General features: G+C 39.8%; 1 protein-coding gene across 3 annotated transcripts in view; it reads left to right on the forward strand.

The window, feature by feature from the left end:
- The window catches only part of GALNT7 (polypeptide N-acetylgalactosaminyltransferase 7), a 66,836-nt gene that overhangs the window by 43,561 nt on the left and 1,539 nt on the right, over nt 1-21,736 (forward strand). For 2 of the 3 annotated variants that reach the window (XM_048943574.1, XM_048943575.1), the window contains exons 3-11: nt 1,055-1,221; nt 7,160-7,290; nt 7,459-7,538; nt 9,316-9,498; nt 11,633-11,750; nt 13,717-13,839; nt 15,538-15,756; nt 17,926-18,024; nt 19,267-19,395. In XM_048943574.1, the coding sequence (XP_048799531.1) occupies nt 1,055-1,221; nt 7,160-7,290; nt 7,459-7,538; nt 9,316-9,498; nt 11,633-11,750; nt 13,717-13,839; nt 15,538-15,756; nt 17,926-18,024; nt 19,267-19,395 (1,249 nt within the window). Of the gene's footprint in view, nt 1-1,054; nt 1,222-7,159; nt 7,291-7,458; nt 7,539-9,315; nt 9,499-9,661; nt 9,845-11,632; nt 11,751-13,716; nt 13,840-15,537; nt 15,757-17,925; nt 18,025-19,266; nt 19,396-21,736 lie in introns of all 3 variants that reach the window. The other variant, XM_048943573.1, reaches the window with a different exon arrangement.

Below are 21,736 nucleotides of genomic sequence, written 5' to 3' on the forward strand. Positions count from 1 at the left end.
TTTTTCTGAGAGCATAGTGAAATTGAAATGTTGAATGTTTAAAGTGAATGCAGAAAGGCTTTTCATGGCACGCTGAGCTGGAATTTAGTGGTGCAGAGCTCTGCTGAAGGACATAGTAGGAACTGGCATAGGAAATAGTCACATTTCCAATGTCTTTCTCTGAGGCATAAGAAAGATGAGAGTAAGTAAGAAAGATATTACAGACAGATATAGGCCTGACTGAACCTGTTACTTGAATGTCCATCCAATGCATTTGTAGGGATATAAACTGTTTGTTTCAATCAAAATGTGCAATTTATTAATGTGATAGCATTTATTAGCAAACCTTAAATAGGCATTACATTTTCAAATTAGCCATAACTTCTAAAATGATGTGGCCCTTCAGGGCTTGGTTTCTCTCTTTATTTCTTTGGGTTTTCCACATGACTGTGCTATGTGTTCTAACACTATGTACAATTGCACAGATTTGGCCAAGGTTGTTGCTTTTGTGTGTCAGGTGAAACATGTGAATGCATTTTGAGCAGAGGAAGGGAGAGCCAAATGTGACCTTTCTTTTAGCTATGTTTGTTATGCCTGAAAGTTTAAATATAAATAATGAAGATCCCTTCTTGTCTGCATAAAGCCAGTGGAAGTGCTTTAAAGGCAAAAACAAAGCAGGAAAAAAGCAAGTATTTTATAGTAAGTGAGCCAAATGCTTAGCCCACTCTAAATCATGGTATGTTAAGGGCATTCTGGCAGCCACAGCTTGGTGCAGCCTTGCAGCCTTCTTTTGCAGCATGGTGCTGGCAGCAGGGATGTACAGAGCCTCACACCATCGCACATGGTCATGGAGGCAGCAGTTGTTCAGCAGCTCCATTCCACTCTCTTGTGGGAGGGAAAAGGCCTTGCTTTCTGAAGCGGGCTGCTGCTCAGGCTTCATGCCACTGCTTGAACTGTAGTACAATTTACGTCCTTGTTCTCTTCTGTCTGAAAGACAGCTCTCAGCAAAGATGCACGTGTGGAAAGGTGTTGTACATCAGAGTGTCAAAACCAATGCAATGAAATCTTTTCACAGATGCAAACACTGGCATTATGATGAAAACCTGCTCACCTCCAGTGTCGTCATTGTCTTCCATAATGAAGGGTGGTCCACGCTGATGAGGACGGTTCACAGCGTCATTAAGAGAACACCTAGGAAATACTTGGCAGAAATTGTGCTGATTGATGACTTCAGCAACAAAGGTATGTTGGAGTATTAATACACTGCTTGCAGAAAAGGCAAATGCATTGTTTTAAAATTAGTTTTCTTTTGATTTATTACCTGCTGTGGACTGAGTTGACTGCAAGGAAAGCAAGCTGATTCTTCAGTCTTTTCAGCATGGGAAGGCTCTTTTCCAGTGAGCTGCTTTCATGAAGGTGACAATCCTTTCTATGCAGTCAGTTGCTTGAAAGACAGGGCTTGTGTTACTTCTCTCCTGCACCATGGAGGAATATGTAGGAGTCTGCTGGGAGAACAGCTCTTGTGAAAACAGACAGTTTTGAGAATATTGAAGGAGTTTGTGTTTAACCTGTTAGGAATAATTCATTCCCTTATTCTGTAGAGGAATCCAAATTCTTTCTTCTTATTTATTTTTTTTTTTAACTAAAATAAAAATTTATCTAAGGCAATTCTTTTTCACTATCTTTTTCATTTTTGACATCCTTTAGCACTGTGGTGAAGTGGTTGTTTCTCAGGGCAGTGAAGGAGCTAAGAATTTAAGCACATGTTGAATTCTGCCTTTCTTCGAGACTTGCATATTAATTCAGAAATCCAAAGATTTTCCTCTTCCTTTGTAATATACAGCCTTAGTTTATACTGATAATGTATGTATTTTTGTGTGATTCTTAGAAATGTGAACATGCACTGACTCTTTTTCCTCTTATGGTGGTGTCTTAAGGGCTAATTTAAATTGAGACCAAATGCAGAGAGTTGAAATATGACTATAAGGTGATTGGTATAGAGGAAATCACCTTTTTTCAACTCAGTGCTCTACTTTGAAATTTATTTTTAAAAATGCAGGGTTTTTTGCAAGATTTTATTGCTGCCTAGCTTTCTGATGGAAGTTGACAGAGTAGTTGCCTAACTAAGAATATTTTATACACACAAGAAGCGTATTCTTGTTACTGAGACAGTGCTTAGACATCAATTACTGCCTGTGACTTTCTCCTTTCAAACAAACTACTTTCAAACAAATTTCTTTGTTGCTTGTCTTGTATAGCAGTACATCTGCCTTACCCCTATTTTTATGGGAATAAATCCATTATACCTGAGAAACTTTTAAGCATCAAGGTAATAGTGAGCCGAAAAGGTACTCACACTCTTAGATTTTGGTAGAATATATTTGTAGAAAATACAAACCTGTGACAAAGAGGGAAAGTCTTCAATAGTTCTGCCCATGCAAAAATCATGGTTTCAAGCCTTTGCTCCTTGTGTGTCATTTGATGCTGTATGGCTCTGATTTTGTAGGGCAGAACTAATCCGTTATTTTGACAGAACTGTAAGCATATATGATACGGTTATATCATATATCATATGGCAGTTTCTTTTAAGATGACAGTGAGGAGCTAGGGTAGGCTTTTAGGAGCACAGGCAAGTCAGAACTGGTCAGGAGCATAGAATACACACTCTTCGGTCTCCTCTCTGTGTAATAGCTGCATTGGGCACTGACAGCAGATGGCTCTGTGCTGAAGCTCTGTCCCTTTCATCAGGCAAACTGCACTTCTTCCTATTCAGTCTAGCAGCAGTTATTGTGTTCTGCTGGTATGTCTGCATATCTGCCTGGTATGTCTGAACCGATCACATAGTCAGGATTGAGTATAAATTGCTGTTAAAGATAATTAAGATTTGCTAATTTTTACGTCATACCCATAGGTAGATAGGTATCATTTTCTGTTTATTTTTACAGGAGATGAAAAGTTACCTGTATTGTAAACTTGTCTACATCTGGCTCAGTCTAATAAAGATACTGAATGGTACATAATAGTCTCCTATATTTTTTACAGCCTCTGAGAATTTGGCTTAGATATACACACACATTATAAAGCAGAAATATCTTCTCTCCTAAGGGATGTAATCTTAATAATTCAGTCAGCAGACATGTACTGTGTTTTTCCTTTGCAGCTGGGATCACAGCTTTCCTTCTGAGCTGTTCAAGGACTGCCTGAGTGAGCAGCATGAAATAACTGCAGTGCTGATGGTCTCTAGAAACATCACCAAGTTTTTACTAGTGATCAGTCTCAATATTTGGGTTGCACATGAGTCATAGCTGATTCTCTATTACACATGTCATTTATGGGTTGAGTTTGGCATAACTGGCGCAACACTTTTCCAGTATATGACTAATGTTAAATACAGGTAATATTTTTCCAGAAACTTGTTTTGGAATGCAGAATCTGTGCTTTTTACACACATATGTATGGTTAGCTGATAGATAAAGCTAGCCCAGAACTAACTTCCAGCAGACCCTTGTCTTTATTTTTCCTAGACTTCATTTTCCCAAATAACATAGGTCAGAAAATGGAGTAAAGTAAGCATGGGATGAAGTGTTCTCATGCATGAGCAACTGGAAAACAAGCAGGGACTGGAATGACTCTGTACACCTTGCTGCAACTGCATTATTTCCCTATAATAATTCATTAAAATGCTTTAGGCTATTACTTGGTAAACATAATTAACTTAATTTCAATCATTCAAATTGCATTCCAGATTTAAAAATGGCTGAAGGAGGAGAATCTAGCTCCACTTCTTTCTCCCTGGAGAAAAGCATGATCTAGCATAGCTGGGGTGACACACCAAGCTGCCTGAAGTGATCCACACTAGTTAGGAGAGCTGCACATCAGAAACAGTCTTTGCCATAGTAGAGCTGCTGGTGGCTTTTTGCTTCTGCAGCCAAAGCAGAAGTGGTGCTGATCAAACAGGCAGGCTTCGTGACTTTCTCTTCTCCGCCTGCTTTCAGACTGCTTGCTTTGTCTGTTTTTCCTTACATACCTTACAGGCAGAAACAATTGCGGCGCTTTGAAAATGCTATTTTTCATTTAGTTCTTTGTGGAAAGTCAGCTGGGAGCAGCCTCTTTGCAGAGTGATGCTGCCTGCCTGCCTGCCTTCATCTCCTCTGCAAACAGCAAGTCTTGACTGTGGAGGGCTGCTCAGGGAGATGTGCTGAATTCAGCTCCAGCATGTCTTTCTTTGCCAACATGCAGACAGAACAGTAACAAGAAGATGATGCCAAGCTAATTCAATTGCACTAGTTCTGATGTTTGCAGTGGAAAACTCTGTACTAATGCATCCTAGAATCCATTTACTTATGTTTTCTTTAAGGTTATCGGGTGTAGCATCCTTTATGATAATAAAAATGGGAAGCAATGGGCACTGATAGGTAACAGTACTTTCAGTTTAATAGTGCTCACAGGTGGGATCTGAAATGTGAATGGGTACCCCTGTCTGAACTGAGAGCCCTATACTAGCAGTGTTAGACTGTGGGGACCAGGAAGGCAGCAGCTTTAGGGAGGGCTTGTGATGCCATTCCTCTTGTTCTTAATAAATGACATCCATGAGTAGAGGAAGAAAAACAGAGCTCTCCTCCTCCCCACCCCCAGCTGCAATCTGCAATGCCTAATGCCTTTTGGAGAAAGGTTGTGCTTTTTAAAAACATTGATTCATGCTGTAATCATGCAGTGAGACTTGAGAGAACCACCCAAACAAGGGAAGACCAGATTGGTGGTTATAGTACTTTGGGGGGTAAAATGGACATTTTAGAACAGGAAATAAAATATCTGTTGACAGATATAATAAATATTCATTTTAGGGGAACGGCATTTAATGTTGGCCAAACAATATTTCTAACTGCAAAAGGATCAGGGTTTTATACAGTACTGTCATGCAGCCTAGCAATGCCAAGTCTCTATAAAATGGGAAAAGGGGAAAATTCAGTTTTCCTGTGGGAAAGAGCACTTGCTGCTAGCCCTGGCAAAGACTGGGATAATGGACTGCAAAGCCCTGGGACTTGTGCTGTGGAAGAGCTTTAGTGAATCAGTGTTACAGGTTTTTACAGCTCCCATGAACCATACATACTTGAACTTTTGATAAGTAAAACATTTGGCTTCATGGGCAGGAGAGCTGGAAATAAGTTTACAAACTCTAAAACCTTCCTGTTGCATGTATTTGGAATGTGCAGAGTATATAACGGTGTGGCACAGAGGTTCTCATAGTGCTATTTCAGTGTGACCTCATAACTCACTGAAATTTATCCTATAACATTTTTTATACAACTGTCATACTGCATATTCTCTATATAACGCATGGCACGTTACTCTATATAGCATAAGTGATAAAATTGTTCTTTCCCTGGTTTGGTTTTTATAGATCCTTGACATTTTTCTAGTTCACAAGGCTTTACAAAAGAAACTGTAAATGTGTGTGGGAAAAGAGGATACTTAAAACTGTTGCTTGAGAAAACTTTAATTTATGAAGTTGAAGAGGAGGGATAATATTACTATGGAAAGAATACTGATTTTGAAGATTTTCTGGTCTTTGGCAGAACTGCTGAATTTTCAAGTTTGGAAACTTCACTTATAAGAAATAAACATTTTTATCTGAGTAATTTATATGTAGCTTTTGTTTAAAATAAACATGTTTAAAATACTTTTGGCAAGAATATAAAACTTATTAAATGTAAGGAGCAGCAAACTCCGGGCTTCAATCCTTTTAAGTCAGAGTGCAGAAAACAGCATAGCTGAAGCACCTTGATGTCTGATTGCTACTGCAAGGGACGTCCCTGTCCTTCCAACTCATCTTGTCCCTCCTGGCCATGCCCACCTCTGTGGTTTCACCAACGAGGAGACAGGCCAACCTCAGCCAATTCAAAAGCTACTCCTCAAGCCTGATTAACAGCTTGTGTGGAACCACAGTAGGCAGAAGACCAGCATGAGTGCTAGGTGTTGGACAGGCTTGTGGAGGAGCCAGGAGCAGCAGAGGAGAAGGATGCTCTGTCCTTCCCGGAAGCATTCTCTTGGCTCAGCACTAATACATATCTGTCTGCCCCTTCAGGCTGCTGCAGACCACACTGTGCGTGTCCCTGCCTCAGCTTAGGTGGCTTATTTTGGGCGCTGATGGAGAAACAGAAGCTGGACGTGATTCGTTCAAGCCTTTTAGTACAGGAATAGATTTCAAATGGACAGCGGTAGTTGAATTAGCGTAGCCTCAAACTGTGAGTGCCTGACTGCCAGCCCTTCTGCCTTTTTGAATTTTCTCAACAGAATCAACTGTGCAAAAATATTATGCAACACTTGCATCCTTTTTTCAAATTGTGTGGTAGAAATGTGCTTTCCAGAGTAGTCTGGCAAAGCCCAAGTGCAAATACAAATCTGTAAGCATTTCAGTGTAGCCCATCTTGGTTCTTCTGGATAACTCATCCCTTTATTTAAGCCAAAATTGGCTTAAATTTTCTTGTCCTTTTTGTGTTCTGTGGGGTTGGTAGCATGATCATCAGTACAATGAACCACAGCTCATCCACTGCAGTTCTGGCTCTTCCAAGTATTGTTTTTATTAATTTAATTAAAAGATTAATCCAACACCACTGCTACCCCAAGGTGGGACAGGTCTAGATGAGAGAGGGGAATAATTTGAATATAGTGGGCTTTTGTCTCAGATTTCCAGATTTAAAAGACTAGCATAATATTTTTTAAGTCCAAATGTGGCAAACGGAGATGATAAACAGAAAAGCAGTGCCTCCTCCTGCATATGTGTGACATTATCTGATGAGGAAAGACCATATGCTGAAGTGTGGAAACTATGTTGTTCTGTGTGGTCAAAACACATTTGAAGACCTTGAAGCCACTTCATGATACGTTGAAGTAACTGGGAGTTTTTCATCTGGCTCTGCTGCAGTGTGGCCAGCAACTTGACCTGACTTTTCTTGAGAGAGGTGAATTTGTGCCACGAAGTCAAAGAGCTCCAGGGCTCAATCCCTACAGGTTTAGTGTTTAGTGCACAGTAGTACAAGCTGCTGCTTGATTTCAAGATTCCCTAAGTCCTGTATGTCTGCAGATATTTTTAAGTAGAGTTGGAGTTGGGTTTTATTGAGAATACAAGCATGACTATTACTGAGCTTCACCTAAATAAATTTTTCCTGTTATTTGATAGCTCACCTAAAGGAGAGACTGGATGACTACATTAAGCAGTGGAATGGTCTTGTAAAGGTATTTCGAAATGAAAGGAGAGAAGGTTTAATCCAGGCTAGAAGCATTGGAGCCCAGAAGGCTAAGCTTGGACAGGTAGGATCCAGTTCACACACAAGTCTTGATTAAATATATACTTAATTTTACACCTTTAACTTTTTTCTTTTTTTGTTTTTAATATTAAAGTATTTCAGTGTGAAATAATATTAATTCAAATTCTGTGATATGATTGTTCATTTGCTTCTCTGTTTCTCTCTTTTGAAGGTTTTGGTTTATTTGGATGCCCATTGTGAGGTGGGAATTAACTGGTATGCGCCACTTATAGCTCCTATCTCCAAGGACAGGTAATGCTTTCCTGTGATTTCTAGTGCCTGGCCTCTTAGAAGCAAAAGTCAAAGCAACAATCTTCACTTTTAAAGTTAAAAGCAATATTTTGTATACCTATGTCAACTTCTATCTGTATCAAACCATGTCAGTATTTGTTGAATGACATATTTGTTGTCTCTCAGCACAAAAGCTATGTGAGGAGGAAGAACAGGCAAATCAATCTCCAGATTTTCTATTTCAGTAGGTGGACTGAATATTTTAATATAGATTGAATATCAAGCAAAGCTTCTCTTTTGCAGTAATCTCAGTGATCACAGTTACAAAAACATTCTATTCTAGCTGAGAAAGGATGATGATTAAACAAAGTGTTTATTTTAACTGAAGATAACTGTTATTTTTGGTGAAGGAAAAGTAATGGCAAAAGTTCTGATTTAACAGGATTTGAAGTTACTGCCATCTCAAGAGTTTTATAACTGCAGGATTGCGAGATGGTCCATTATGACTTCTGTAAAGCACTGTGGAGAATTGCCTCTAAGGAAGCAGGGCCTGGGACTGAGCCCATCTGTCCCGCAAGGCCAGGTGTCTGCAAGGACCTGTGTGCAGTGATAAGAGCAGGGATCCCAGGGCCTCCATGTCTGGCTGCTGTTCCCGTGCACTACCGTGCTCCCAGTTTTGTAGTCTGGTCTACATGGGTTTACAAAACCACAGGCTTGTTTAAACACTTTAATCCTATGAAGTAATGGTTTAAGCCTAAAAAGCTATTTATTAACCTGTCATACTGGCAGAAGTTTCTAGAAGAGTGGTTTTTTGTGTGTTTTTTAAAGGTCGTAACTTAGCTGCAAGACTGTATGTAGGCCATAATATTAGATAGAAGGAGTGAGAACTCCATGTGCTCCCACTGAGGCCGCATTGCTCTTACACCTGACAAAAAGATGGGAGGAAAAGGCAGCTGTAGGGGGTCATCCAGCACGCATGTGGAAGTGCTGGGAGCTCTGCAGCCTCCCATCAAGTGCTGTTCTCTAGGTACAGCATACTGGCACTTCTGCACTGAAGGAAAGAGCACATCATTATCACTTCTTGTCTCCTGCTTGTTTTCCTTTCTCATATGAGAGTTGACTTATAAAGATGGAAGTGCTTGGGAAAAAAAAATAAAAACTAGGATTGCAGTTCGGTCACCAAGAAATCCATTTGGGAAATTTGGAGAGAATAACAGGATGATGTGTTTTTATTGTTGAAAGTTGCATATGAGAGATAATTATGAGGAGCACATTGTAAATTAAAAAAAAAAAAAAAAAGAAAAGCCTTCTTTCAGAGGCTGTTGCTAAATGAGCACCAATAACACCTTTTTTATCCTTAAAGTCTGGATTTGCAACATGGTTGAATGGGAGCAAACAGTGAACATCCATATTGGCGCTAGTAAAAGCTAAGCATTATTACCTTATTGGCAGCTAAGGTTTGATGTGAATAGAAGTTACAGAAAAATAATAATACTGTGAGAACCCTAGCCCTCTACAGGCTCTTCTGTTGCCTCCAGCAATGCTTTGTAAGAAGTACACATAAAGTGTAAGTGAATTGGTATGTTAGCATTTCATACCCATCTCTCCTGCTTTCAGAACCTCTTAAAACATCAAAAACAAAAGCCTCTCCTTTTTGTAACGAGGCATCATTTTGCAAGTGACTTTTCATATGAACTGCTTTATGAGGTTAATAATAAATGGTGAAAAATTCAGATTAGTCATATTACTCTTCTTAAATTGCATTTTGCTCTTTCTTTCCCTTCTATAAACGTTTCAGAACTACATGTACTGTACCTCTAATAGATTACATAGATGGGAACGATTATTCCATTGAGCCACAGCAAGGTGGGGATGAAGATGGTTTTGCCAGAGGGGCCTGGGACTGGAGTTTGCTATGGAAACGAATTCCATTAAGCCACAAGGAAAAGTCCAAACGAAAACATAAAACTGAGCCTTATCGGTAAAGAGAGCTGTTTATATACTGCGAATTGTAACAAATGAGTGTCTAAAGCCTTTCCTTCTTCCCTCCTCCCTCTTCTCCCATGAATCACGGTTGGCGCACGCATCCTCCGTGGGTCCCTGCGCATAACCACATCTTCCCCGCCACCATCCACCACCCGCAGAACCACATGCACTGTGCCGCTTATAGATGTCATAGATGGCAACACTTTTAAGATTGTGCCGCAAGGGGGTGGTGACGAAGATGGGTTTGCTAGAGGAGCGTGGGATTGGAGTATGCTATGGAAGAGGGTGCCCTTGTCCAAGCGAGAGAAGGAAAAAAGAGAGACAAAAACCGAACCGTATCGGTAAACACTAAATCACTTACCCATTTCTTTTTTCTTAAGTAGATATTGATCCACTAAATCTTGCATGTATACTTAAGCCTGAAAATATTCCTACCTCTGACCACGCCAGCTGCTTTGTTTCATCAGGCCTGTACGCTGCAACTGATTACTTGCTTAAAATGGCTTTGCTGCCTTTTGCTGCCTCTCCGTTCCTGCTCTTGTGTGCTTAACAGGGCGTACCTTAGAAAGAGGGGGGTTGTCTGGGGAGATGAAGCATCGTATGACTTTGTTTCCAGAGAAAACTTTATTTAGCTTCGATATTTGTAAAAAGTAGTGCTGGAAACAAAAGTGCTTATTTAACCATTTTGTTTGAAATAATGAGCATGCTGTGAGTATTCGTAACAGCTGGCAATGCGTAAAATCTGTAGGTTGCTGTCATGGCTTGGTGCATGCATACAGCTCGTGGGTTATGTATGTATATCAAAAGAATCCCTTTTGTCATGCTTCTCCCACTTGCTTCACAATAGATCACATCTGACAAAGAAGCATACTATTTGAGAATCTTGGCTAGTTGTTTTCTAAGGTCTCAATATGCTTGGGGATTTTACTGTAATGTGTATCACATGGAAAGGAAAAGAGAAAAAAAATCCTTATTTTCTGTGAAATCTTCAGTAATTTTTACACAGATCCCACCTTCTTCTGCTATGGAGCGGGGTATGTTTTCTTCCCAGCAAACAGAAACTGGCTAGAAGCTCTAGCTTAGAGTTTCTGGATTGCTTTTCAAGACTGGAAGGCTGTGGTTCTGCTGTTTTTTATTGCTTTCTCCTTCACACTCAACTAATCGTGTTACTACATTTGAAAGCAATCTTCACATCTTCAGAGTCTAATATCTTCTATTGCTTGTATGTATGATTTAAGTACTGTAAGAACTTATGTTGGTAATTCCCTCTCCTCACCCGTGATTGTTCTTTGCTAAAATGGCAACACATGCAAGGAAGTTATGAAGCTTTGATCTGTTTTGTGTACAACCTAAATAATACCGTTTTCTGACAAGGCTGTCCACATTGGAACTTTAATATTTGCTCGGAGGGGGATAAACTATTTCAAACATCTCTGTTGTGTTCTGTGTTTACCATCCAAACAGGTCTTAAAATCCTTTAAACTGTTCCCAGAAACACACAACACATGTTCTCGGAATAGTTTAAAAGATGATTTTATTTTTAATAATACTTTGATAGTCACAATGCCTTTAACAAAAAGAATTCCAAGTCAGTTATGCCCGGGCTGTGTGTGTTTTGTTGCAGCAATACTAAGGCATGTAAGACCAAGTAATGGCTTTGCTCAGATAGGATTGTTTTATTAAAAAAAAAAACTAAAGCAAAACTGACAAAATGATCTTCAACAACTTAAAGCACAGAAACAACTTTCAGTAATGTGAGAAGTAGCCCCGGACTGAATCCCACTTTCTTAATCCCCAGCCTAGTGGGGACTGCAGGTATATTCCTTAGGGATTTTTTATATTTATTGATGCTCAGGTGGAAAATGCTGGAAATGGAAATTCTGACAAAAATTTTCTATAATTAAGAATCTATATATACAAAAATAAATCACAAGTTCACTGAAAATTATACCGATGTCATTTCATGAAATCCCTGAATGCTTATGACAAAGCTTTATGATCTTTCAGTGTATTGCCATCAATCTAATCTTTATTATATGTTATCAGCGAATTGCTTCCTTAATTATTATTTTCTGTGAATGTTCTCTGATTGTTTTGGCAGGAAGAGTTACACTGTATTCTTCTTCCAGGTCCCCCGCCATGGCTGGTGGATTGTTTGCCATTGAACGTGATTTCTTTTTTGAACTGGGTCTCTATGATCCTGGCCTTCAGATCTGGGGTGGTGAAAATTTTGAAATTTCTTACAAGGTAACATTAAATAGTGAAAACTTTCATAGAATCCTAGAATAATAGAATCAGAAATGTTGGAAAAGACCTCCAAGATCATCTAGTCCAACCATCCACCTACCACCACCATTTCCCCACTAAACCATGTCCCTTAATACAACGCCTAAACATTTCACCTCCAGGCATGGTGACTCCACCACCCCTGTGCAGCCCATTCCAGCACCTGACCACTCATGTGGAGAAGAAATTTTTCCTAATATCCAACCTGATGTTGTCAGGTTGGGAAGCTGTCCCTAAGTTTGGATTTTGGTAAGGGTTTGGGATTGCACACGTGCCCAAATAAGTAGCCTGAAACCAGACTGACAGGAGGGGGAAGACCTGGCTGCTCACTGCGTGTGGTTGTAGAATAATGTTGTATTTAAAGGAAGTGATGAGAGAGCAAGCACCATTCAATTAAAGCACAGGTGCATATAGAGTAAACAGCAATGCAAAAGGACGTAAGCTGCCCTGGTTTTCCCCTCCCTACCATTTTTGTGAGTGAAAAATGGTCTCAGATGCTTCTCAAAATTTAAAGAACTTCTCTTCAAGGGAAGTCTTCGTAATTGAAGCACTAACTGCATAATTCATAATAACTGCAGATTTTATTTTCAATCCTAGGCAAATGCATGCTCTTCAGTTAGCAGGAAATGTAAGATGATAATCATTAGCTTCTGATATCTTCAGTATTCGTAATGACTCAAGTGGCAGACAGCAGGAATCTGTCCCAATTAACAAACGAAAGTGGAGACATCTAATATCCTCAGCAGTGATCTGTGACACTGTAGCTGAATTTCAGTAGAAGTACATTCAGAGCTTCCCCAGCTACTCCTGCTGATGATGACTTCGAGGAAAGCTCTGAGTGCACTTGCTCAGCTGTAAATCCATATGCAAAAGGCAGTTGTTAAGGATGTTACATATACAGGGTTTTTATTCTTTTAATTCCCCATCTTGCTTAGATTTAAATCATGATTGAAATTACATACAGTAATTTCGTAATTGAAGTGGATAGCTGCCGCTGATTATGTAGAGACCTTTAAATTGATTTCCACAGATCAAAACCAGTCGGAACTAAATAACATTTATCACTGTTGCATACGGACTCCTAGATAGCAAATAAAATGTCTTTGCATATCAGAGTTTCTTTGTATGGTTTTTAAGTCAAACTTCAGAAATTAACATGATGACAAGCACGCACAGTGAAGGAAAGAAACTTTTCTGCCCATCTTTCCTAGTGATGTTAAGTCATACTTGTAATCTGGAATGCAGTCTTAATTTGGAACATCCCTGAACTTATTTAGAATTTGGATTTGATGCTACATTTTAAACTTGTCAAAGCTATGAGCAAACAAATTCAGATCTTTTAGGTATATTCTCTTTTCTCCATAAATAGATGGATTCTCCCAGGACATGTGGGAGGGAGGAAATTTCAGAATGGTAACATACGTTCCCCATTTTTATTTTCAGCTACTACAGCCAGAAAAAAAAACCATATTTGTTACAGATCTGTAGCAATTTGTAACAAAGTAATTTGTAATCAAATTATCCTAACCTCCTCCTACTCTTTATTAAGAAAAACTTAAATATGATGGGCATCTAACCAAAATCCAGCTTACTGGTGGCATGTGAGTTACTCCAATAAAATCAAAATACTGATTCTGTCATTTTAAAAATTACCCTATGCCAGATTTTGTTCTCTCATTCATTACCATTGTTTTAAAACAGCAATGGAATGAGAAGGCAAACTATTTTAAAAGCTTTTTCAAAAATTACTTTAATCAAGCAATTCTGTGGTGAAGTTGAAGATGTACTCAGTACAGCCTTTCATTTCAGACTTATTATGTCTATGTTTAGGTCAAGTTTATCACACGGTTGGTAGAGTAAGAAAAGTAGCTGGCATCTCTTTCACAATTTGCTGTGTATTTATCTGCATCTTTCCTTGACCTTGTAGATCTGGCAGTGTGGAGGAAAACTGCTGTTTGTCCCCTGTTCTCGTGTTGGACATATCTACCGTCTCCAGGGCTGGCAAGGAAATCCACCCCCCGTGTACGTTGGGTCTTCTCCTACGCTGAAGGTACTGGTTTGCTGCAACCCTGAAGGTCTTCTGATGCGAGACAGCAACAGATTCAAATAAGTCTATGTAAATTATCAGTAGCAATTTAAAGAGCACTTCATTCAAAGGTGTTCATTGAAGTTGAGATGGTCATCCATGTGGGGGGGGGAATCTTTGTGCCAACCCCACTGTTTGTAAGAACAGACACTCCTGGAACCCAGCTTCTTTCTTCACCCTTCCCCTGCATGGAGGTACAAATTACATTTCCTACCGCTTTCTCTCTCACCCCCAAAGCCTTTGCTGAGCTGTGCTCAATTGAAGTGCAAACAGCAGAAAGTGCCTGCCTCTGCTCTGGTGAATACAGCACAGTCCTGGAGGGTGGTGAGCATGGCTTTGCAATCCTCCGCTGGCTTGGAAGGGCATAAGCCCAGGCTCCCTGTGAGTTAGCAAACACAATAACCCTGCATCTCTCATACCTTTATAGCTGCATTTCTGAACTAGGAAGCAGAGGACAATGCCTGAGAAAATTTCATGCTTTGCACATTAAAATCCATAACTCCTCAGGCGTCTTGTAGGTACAAAAGTGTTGCTCAAGCCATGATATTAAAAGTAGACAACACCTCAAGGAAAGAGTGAGCAACCTGTATGTATCTGAACAGAGAACTTGAATCAAGAAAAACTCTTTGATATGCTTTTGTACCTACCAGAAGAAGGGCAAGGACCTTTCTGTTAAGGTTTCCTATTGCCTGGCTAAAGATTCCTCTTGTGAAGTGCTTTGTCATTTGTATATTTATAAATTATAGGCTCTATTCTTTATAAATTCCAGTCCCAGAGCCATTGTCCCTGAAAGTTACTGATGACAATGACTTCAGATTTACAGGTTTTTTACTGGCTTGAGCCAAGCTAACAGCTGTTCCTATTCAAAAGTGAATGTCTCAGAAAAGCCTCAGAGAACTAACGTAGCACATACGAAATAAAAATATCCTGTATTAATAAGGAGACTTGATTAACATTTTGACCAAACTAACAGCAGGAGCAGTACCGTGGAAGGTAGCTGGAAATAAGCATAGCTGGATGTAGTGACAGAGAAAAGAGCAATGGGAGAAGAGATTGTAAATGATAGCTCCATTTTTCAATGCGGGTAAGCTTGTCTGAAATTATAAAACCATTCTATTAATCTGAAAAATCTGATGAAAAGCATTTATTCTGTACCTAAATTTCTTACACAATTCAGCTCGTCTGGATAAAACAAAACAATGCTGATGGTTCTTAAATGGTAAAGAGCTTCTATGTGCAGGACAGTATGAAGGAATACCTTTCTCCCTCTTCAGGTGGGAGAAAGCTCCCTTTTATATATAGCTTTATTTATTTAATTAGTGTTTGCTTAAACAAAAACAATAATTTGTGTTTGAAGTCAGATTTGTTGTGACTGTTTTAACACTGTCATTAATGCTAGAACATCAGAACAAAACAAGGTGTGCAGCTAGACCGTGTATAGGTAATTCAGAGTTAAAAGCCATCAGAGCCTAATAAGTAAATATGAGGGAGATAATTGTTCACCAGGCAAGCCATCCTTTTTCTCTCCTTCTCAAGGCAACAATAAACTGCCTCACTTAAAATTCACGAGAATATGAAATTAAATTCATGGAGTTAACATGTGTTTGTGTCTGACCCGTTGTGTGTGCATTGAGGTAGCAGCAATGTCATTCCTCTTCACAGAACTATGTCAGAGTTGTGGAAGTCTGGTGGGACGAATACAAAGATTATTTTTACGCCAGCCGGCCAGAGACAAAAGCACTGCCCTACGGAGATATATCTGAGCTGAAAAAGTTCCGTGAAGATCACAACTGCAAAAGTTTTAAGTGGTTCATGGAAGAAATAGCATATGATATAACATCGTATTATCCCTTACCACCTAAAAACGTGGACTGGGGAGAGGTATGTACAGCACATAACACGTATTTATTTTAGGAGCATTCTTTTTAAAGTTGGGAATTCAAAACAATTGTTCCTTGGCATCAATCTGAGAAGAGACTCTTTGGTTCCTGCTGCAGTAATGTAAATGGTACTGGCCACAGAGCTGCAGGGAAATAAAATAACCAAAGGGGAAAAAAATGCTACTTTCAGAGGTGAGATTGTGTTAATTAGCTGCACGTTTCCTTGATGGGATTGTTCTTATATCTGTCCCTTTCTTCAGTTATGTCTAAAGATTTTTTCTCCAAAATCGGACTTCAGTTCTTTCTAAAAGAAAAAAAAAAAAAAAGTTTGTATCAGAGTATTGGCAAAGATGAATAGGTGAAAATCTTTTTTAAAGGCTTACAGAATAGGTCATGAAATACAGAGAGAGTACCTTCTACACCCATTTGCCTGTTTGCTAGCCTGGGATGTACTCATACCAGTACAGCCTTGGTAAATCCCTGTTCTGCATGTAATAACTTGATATGATTCTTTAACAGTTTTTTCCAGCATTAATGTACATGAGCACAGCATTGCTAAGTTAAGGGTGTGGTTACAATTTTGGCATTTCTCTTAGAGAAAATTCAGCAAATGTGATAGCGTCACTTAACTGAGAGACAGAATGTTACTGGTGGATACAGGCCACCTCACTGAGCTCTGCCCTTTCTGGTTTCAAGCCAACACCTCTTTCCCATTTTCAAATGATGTTTTGGCTTTTTTCAGATGGTTCCAGCCTTGCCCTTTCTCTTCTATCAATTTAATTTTTGTAAGTTGTGGAGGTAAAACCAGAAAATCATCTTGCTAGTAAGGGAGGAATCCTGTGTCCCAGCAAATTCAACAATAAAGATGAGATGGACCTGTTTTTCTAACTTCAGATGAGCATTAGAAAATAGAGATCTATGCGTGCTTATGTGACCAACAGTGTGCCATCTCTGACTTCTCTGAGGAATTAATTAGTGATACAGAGCATGTGCATAATGGAGCAGGGGTATGGATAGTCTTGTATCTGAAGAGCCAGTCAACAGTCTCACCTTTATTTCATATCTGAAAGGTAACACAAAGCATCAAGTTAGTACATCAGCTTGAGACCTACTTTTAAATTCACACAAAAGGTTAGAAACACTTGTTATACACTGCTTCACTGAGGTGAAAACTTCGAAGAGAATAAAACAATAATGGTCACCTTGTGGGAAGCTGCTGTTGATAAAAGTAAATGGCTGTAAAGAAGGAACAGGAAAGAGTGAAGTTCAGAGACCCTTCCGAAATTTCCTTCAACACTTCACTGGCTGCCAGTTGTCTTACAATATCTGAGATTTTTTCCCCATATGTTTGTAATACCTCACTAATTGCATTTCCAAACTGTCAGGAAAGGAAGCGTGGGTTTCATCTTTGCCGGCACTGCCTGGAAGTCAGGGCTGTGCTTTGAGCTCTGTCCTCCCAGCTTCCTTCTACAGGCACGAAGGAGAAAGAGGTTCCTGCAAAGCAGAGAGATCTGGCAAGAATGTTATTTGTGTCCTTACAAAGCTATTTTTTGATCTTTTTGAAAGTAGAATGGGATAATCAGTAGCTGAGGCATGCTTTCCAATAGGTATTTTACTCTTTATCCTTTTGCCTCTGCCCACCTTTCACTCATTTCTTCTTCTTTCCCCCACATAATTGCTGTTGTAGAACACACTTCTGCACAGCCAGGTCAGGGGGCTGTGCTTGGCTGCAGCATTAATAACCACTGTTTGCAGCTTCTCTGCATCAGGTTTATCTCCTCGTGTCTTCCATAAGATGAGAGTAGTTTAACCAAGATGCTGCTTTATTTATGAAGATCTGAGAGAGTGAACGTGATTTGACACGAGATTGAATACATTAAAATACTTAGAAGTCATGCACTTCAGTGCCATTAGTTTGGAACTGAGCTTCCCAGCTCTAGTTTTATTAATGTCATTTAACTCATGTAAGAGCCCACAAATTAGTCTGGGCAGGTAGTAGCTCCATCTCCAACACGTAACATCATTATTTACGTGTCATATGCAGGTTTATCTTGTATCTGTCTGGCAGAGAGCTGTTTCTGGTTTGAAAGAGAAGTGGGAATTTTTTGAACTCCTTCACACTTGTTTTCCCATGAGACAAACTGAAAGTGCACAACCTATTTTTTTCTAGATCAGAGGCTTTGAAACAGCTTACTGCATCGACAGCATGGGGCACACCAACGGCGGCTTTGTCGAACTTGGACCATGCCACAGGATGGGAGGAAACCAGGTAAGTGGCTCTGAGGCAAGTATGAAAGAGAAATACTTGCACTAATGGATAACAGGCCGTGTTTCTCTTAAGCCTGTTCATAAAGTCACTTCCGTGCCACCTGCAAAAACGGGAGTTAAAGATTTCTCATAAGCATGCTGGCATTGCTGAAGTACAGGAATCTGAAAATATCATTACAGACAAAATGCTGTACAAAATGTGTAAGCAAGAAGCATACTTTAAAGCAACCATATCACTGTGTTAGAAAAAGTGCAACTCTTAGCATCACTCCTGATTCATCATTTACCCTCACTTAATTATTAATCCTTCAGGAAACAGCTCTCCTTACACCAGCTCACTTGTTTCACAGAGTTGTTTTGCTTTAATGGAAGTAAAACATTTCTATGCAGCAACTCACCTTTCACCACAAGAGACGAACAATATAAATTTCTCTGCTTCGTTTACAAATTGACAGAATGTATTTACTAATAGATGATTTCAACCCATGCTACTATTTTGTTTGACCTGCATCTTCACAAACCTATGCACACTGCCAGGCAAGCATGCTGTTCTGCATTTGCATCTCCTTTTTCAGCTGGATAACTCTGCAGCACTTGCAGCCTTTGTTTATGCTGTTGTGGAGTTGAACCAGGTGGTTTTTCTCACTGCAGTCTGAAATCACATGCAAGACAGCGCTTTAAAAATCCTTCTGCTTAATTTTTAGTAGGTCTTGGAAACATATCTTTTTTTTTTTTTATATTAAAAGTTCCTTAAAATACCTTTTCTGTAGGTAGTGCTCCCAAAGCATATTGTAATTCTTTCATAAGAAGTAGCTAAGATAATGTTTTTTTAATATGTTTTGTATGCATTAGTTTGATTTCCTCCATGTGTAAAATGCTGAAGTTTTACTGTCTTCTCATGAAATTACTTCCCAAGCCCAAGGACTTGCAACCAAGCCTTTACAAAGATTGGGGGTTTATTAGCCATCAAATCACTAAAAAGCTTCTTGCTGAACACTTCCAGAAGTTTACCAAGTAGGTTTCCCTTTGTTGTTATCATCTGTGCCTTGCTAGGTAAGGTTTTTCACCTTCTAAATCCTAAAGCAAAGTTGTCTGACATCATGTTGAATAAAGAGCTCTCCTTCAAATAGCTATAATAGCAGTGGAGAATATTTATCATGATGGAATTCTATTGGTATTGCATTGTTTCTAAAATATTACTTTAAGTCAGCTGTTCAGAAGATGCCATCTTATTTTTCTGTAGCTTTTCCGAATCAATGAAGCTAATCAGCTCATGCAGTATGATCAGTGCTTAACTAAAGGACCAGATGGATCCAAAATTATGATTACACATTGTAATCTGAATGAATACAAGGACTGGCAATACTTCAAGGTATGTAACAGACATATAGGGGAAAAGCAATTGTCATCATTCGCATCTTGTTTTATAACACCTTTTCTATTGTTACTCTACGTGTATCATAAGACAGACATCTGTGACAAGATTAACTGAAACAAGCAGAGGAAATGTTAACTGCACGTTCCCAGAAATCCGTGCTTGCTAGGAAAACTTCCTGCAGAGGAAGGTGTTCTGCAGGCTCTACCATTTGCTGACTTCTGAAGCAAAAATGTTAAAAGCAGATCTCCTGGTGCTACATGTGCTGCCACAGGTATCATAGGAGTTAGCACTCTTCTCAGAGAAAGCAAAGTGACCTTGTTTCTAAAAGCTTTTCATGCCACCACCCTCTCTGCTGTGTCTTTCTTTCAAGGAAGTTTCTTTATTGGGTGCTGTGAGAAGGTGACTTAAGTGCTGAGGTGCATTTAGCAGCTAGGGACAATATATCTAATTTGTGGATGTCTGTTGGAAGAAGTCTACATAAGAATAGGTGAATGTGGTGTTTGTTACTCTTTGTCTTTCTGTGCTCTTCGCCTTTTTCAGTTTTTCATTCTCCTGCTCCTTAGCCATTCTCTAAAAACATGCTCTGTTGTGAATTATGGGTGTGGTGCCATTATAACGCTATTGCAAAATCTATGAATTTTTAATAAAGACTCAGAATGTTGGCTGATACACATGAAAGGGCTGTTAAGGGCTATTTAGTAAGCACATCTGTAAGTCCTCTGTTAATTTGAGTTCTGAAAGTCTAAGATTACATTTCTGTTGAAAAACGAGACTGAATTGTCTAAGGGTGATGTTATCATTGGATATGGACAGTGGCTCTGTAACTTAGTTCAGTATCTGAGATTATCTTCTGTGGTTTTTTTCTTCTTTCTACCTAGCATGTTGCCTATTTATTAGTTCATTAGCTGGTTATCTGTACTGAGCCTTTCTGGAAGCCATTACTGAATGCAGTGAATTATTTTTGTTAGCCTCAAAGCCACCTCACCTTTCTGTCATTTCCATAGAGCTTTGAAATCTCAAGCAACATAATGCTGTTTCTAACATCTTGTGCCATTTAGATGGGCAAAGTTTTTAAAATCTGAAATGTAAAAATCAGTGAGGAGTGTTTCAGTGCCTGCTGCCTTGGCTTTAGTATCAGAATAATATATAACACTGTTACCTCTGCAGCCATTCTAGGGCATCCCAGCATGTTGCTTGGCTCTCCTCTAAGCGTTTCATTTATGCGAGATGATCCATTTCCTCCCCAGTGGTACCAATTGTGTAATTGGTTGCTTATTACCACAAGTTATAAGGAAGCCTGGTGGGCACAGTCTGGGCTGCAGAACAAAACACTGACTGGCTTCCAGAAAAAAATACGGGAAGGAGATGAGAGCAAAAGGACCACCAAGGGTGTGTAACCAAGCAGATCTTAGGGCTTTGGCACTCTCTCCTGTGCAGCGCAAAGGCTATGACCATTTCTCCTAATGAGGGTATAAGGAATGAAATGCTTATGAACTGCTGAAGAATGTTGTGGCCTGCTGTTCTCCTGCCAGGAGAAGTTATCTGCCCAGTCGATTGGTTCTGTAATGCTAGTTCATGTGCCAGTTTGGTGAGCATAACATCTGTGCTTCTGCATTTAGCAGCAGGGCTTTTGGTGACCCGGAATGCAGCTGGCAAAGGTCAGCTCATGGCTTCTGCTCCAACTTCCATTTACCTTTCCAGTCAGTGTCCATCCCCATGATGGGCATGCACATCAAGCTGCCCCAGCATGTGGATGTGCACATACGTGTACAAGTGATGGGGCAACAGGAGAAAGATCCAGCACTCCCTCATGTGCTGGGGGGAGCACAAAGCAGGGCTGTGCAGCCGCACTGCAGCAGATTTGCTGCTACTCCCTCGCTTGGCACAATGCATACAGCTGGGCAGTGGGGCAGCCAGGAGCCAGAGGCTGCTTGGCAAATGGTGAGAGGGCTAAAAGAAATCAAACGTGTGAGTCTCAGCCTGACTGCACTCAACACAATAGGTCTGCTGTCTCCGAAGCTGTCTCCTGTTGCTCTGGAGGCCAGCCTTGCCCTCATCTCCTCTTTTCTTCCTTCAACCAGTCAAACAGGGAGCAAAGTTATTGCTTTTTCCCCAGTGGAGTTGATGTTGCTATATGTGAGGGCTAACCAAAGGAGGATCTGCCCAGCAAGGTCAGCTCTCGTAAAGCTGTCCTCGAGAGTTAATCTTTTGTTTGGGTTATGGGACAGATGAAAATGCTGGAAGCGTTTTAGGCACAGTTTTGCTTATTTTCTTAGCAGTTTGTTTCCAATGAGAAATGCAAGGCGTTTCAAGTTGACCTACGTGCATCAAACAT

The sequence above is a fragment of the Lagopus muta genome, chromosome 4, assembly GCF_023343835.1.
Source record: "Lagopus muta isolate bLagMut1 chromosome 4, bLagMut1 primary, whole genome shotgun sequence".
NCBI lineage: Eukaryota > Metazoa > Chordata > Aves > Galliformes > Phasianidae > Lagopus > Lagopus muta.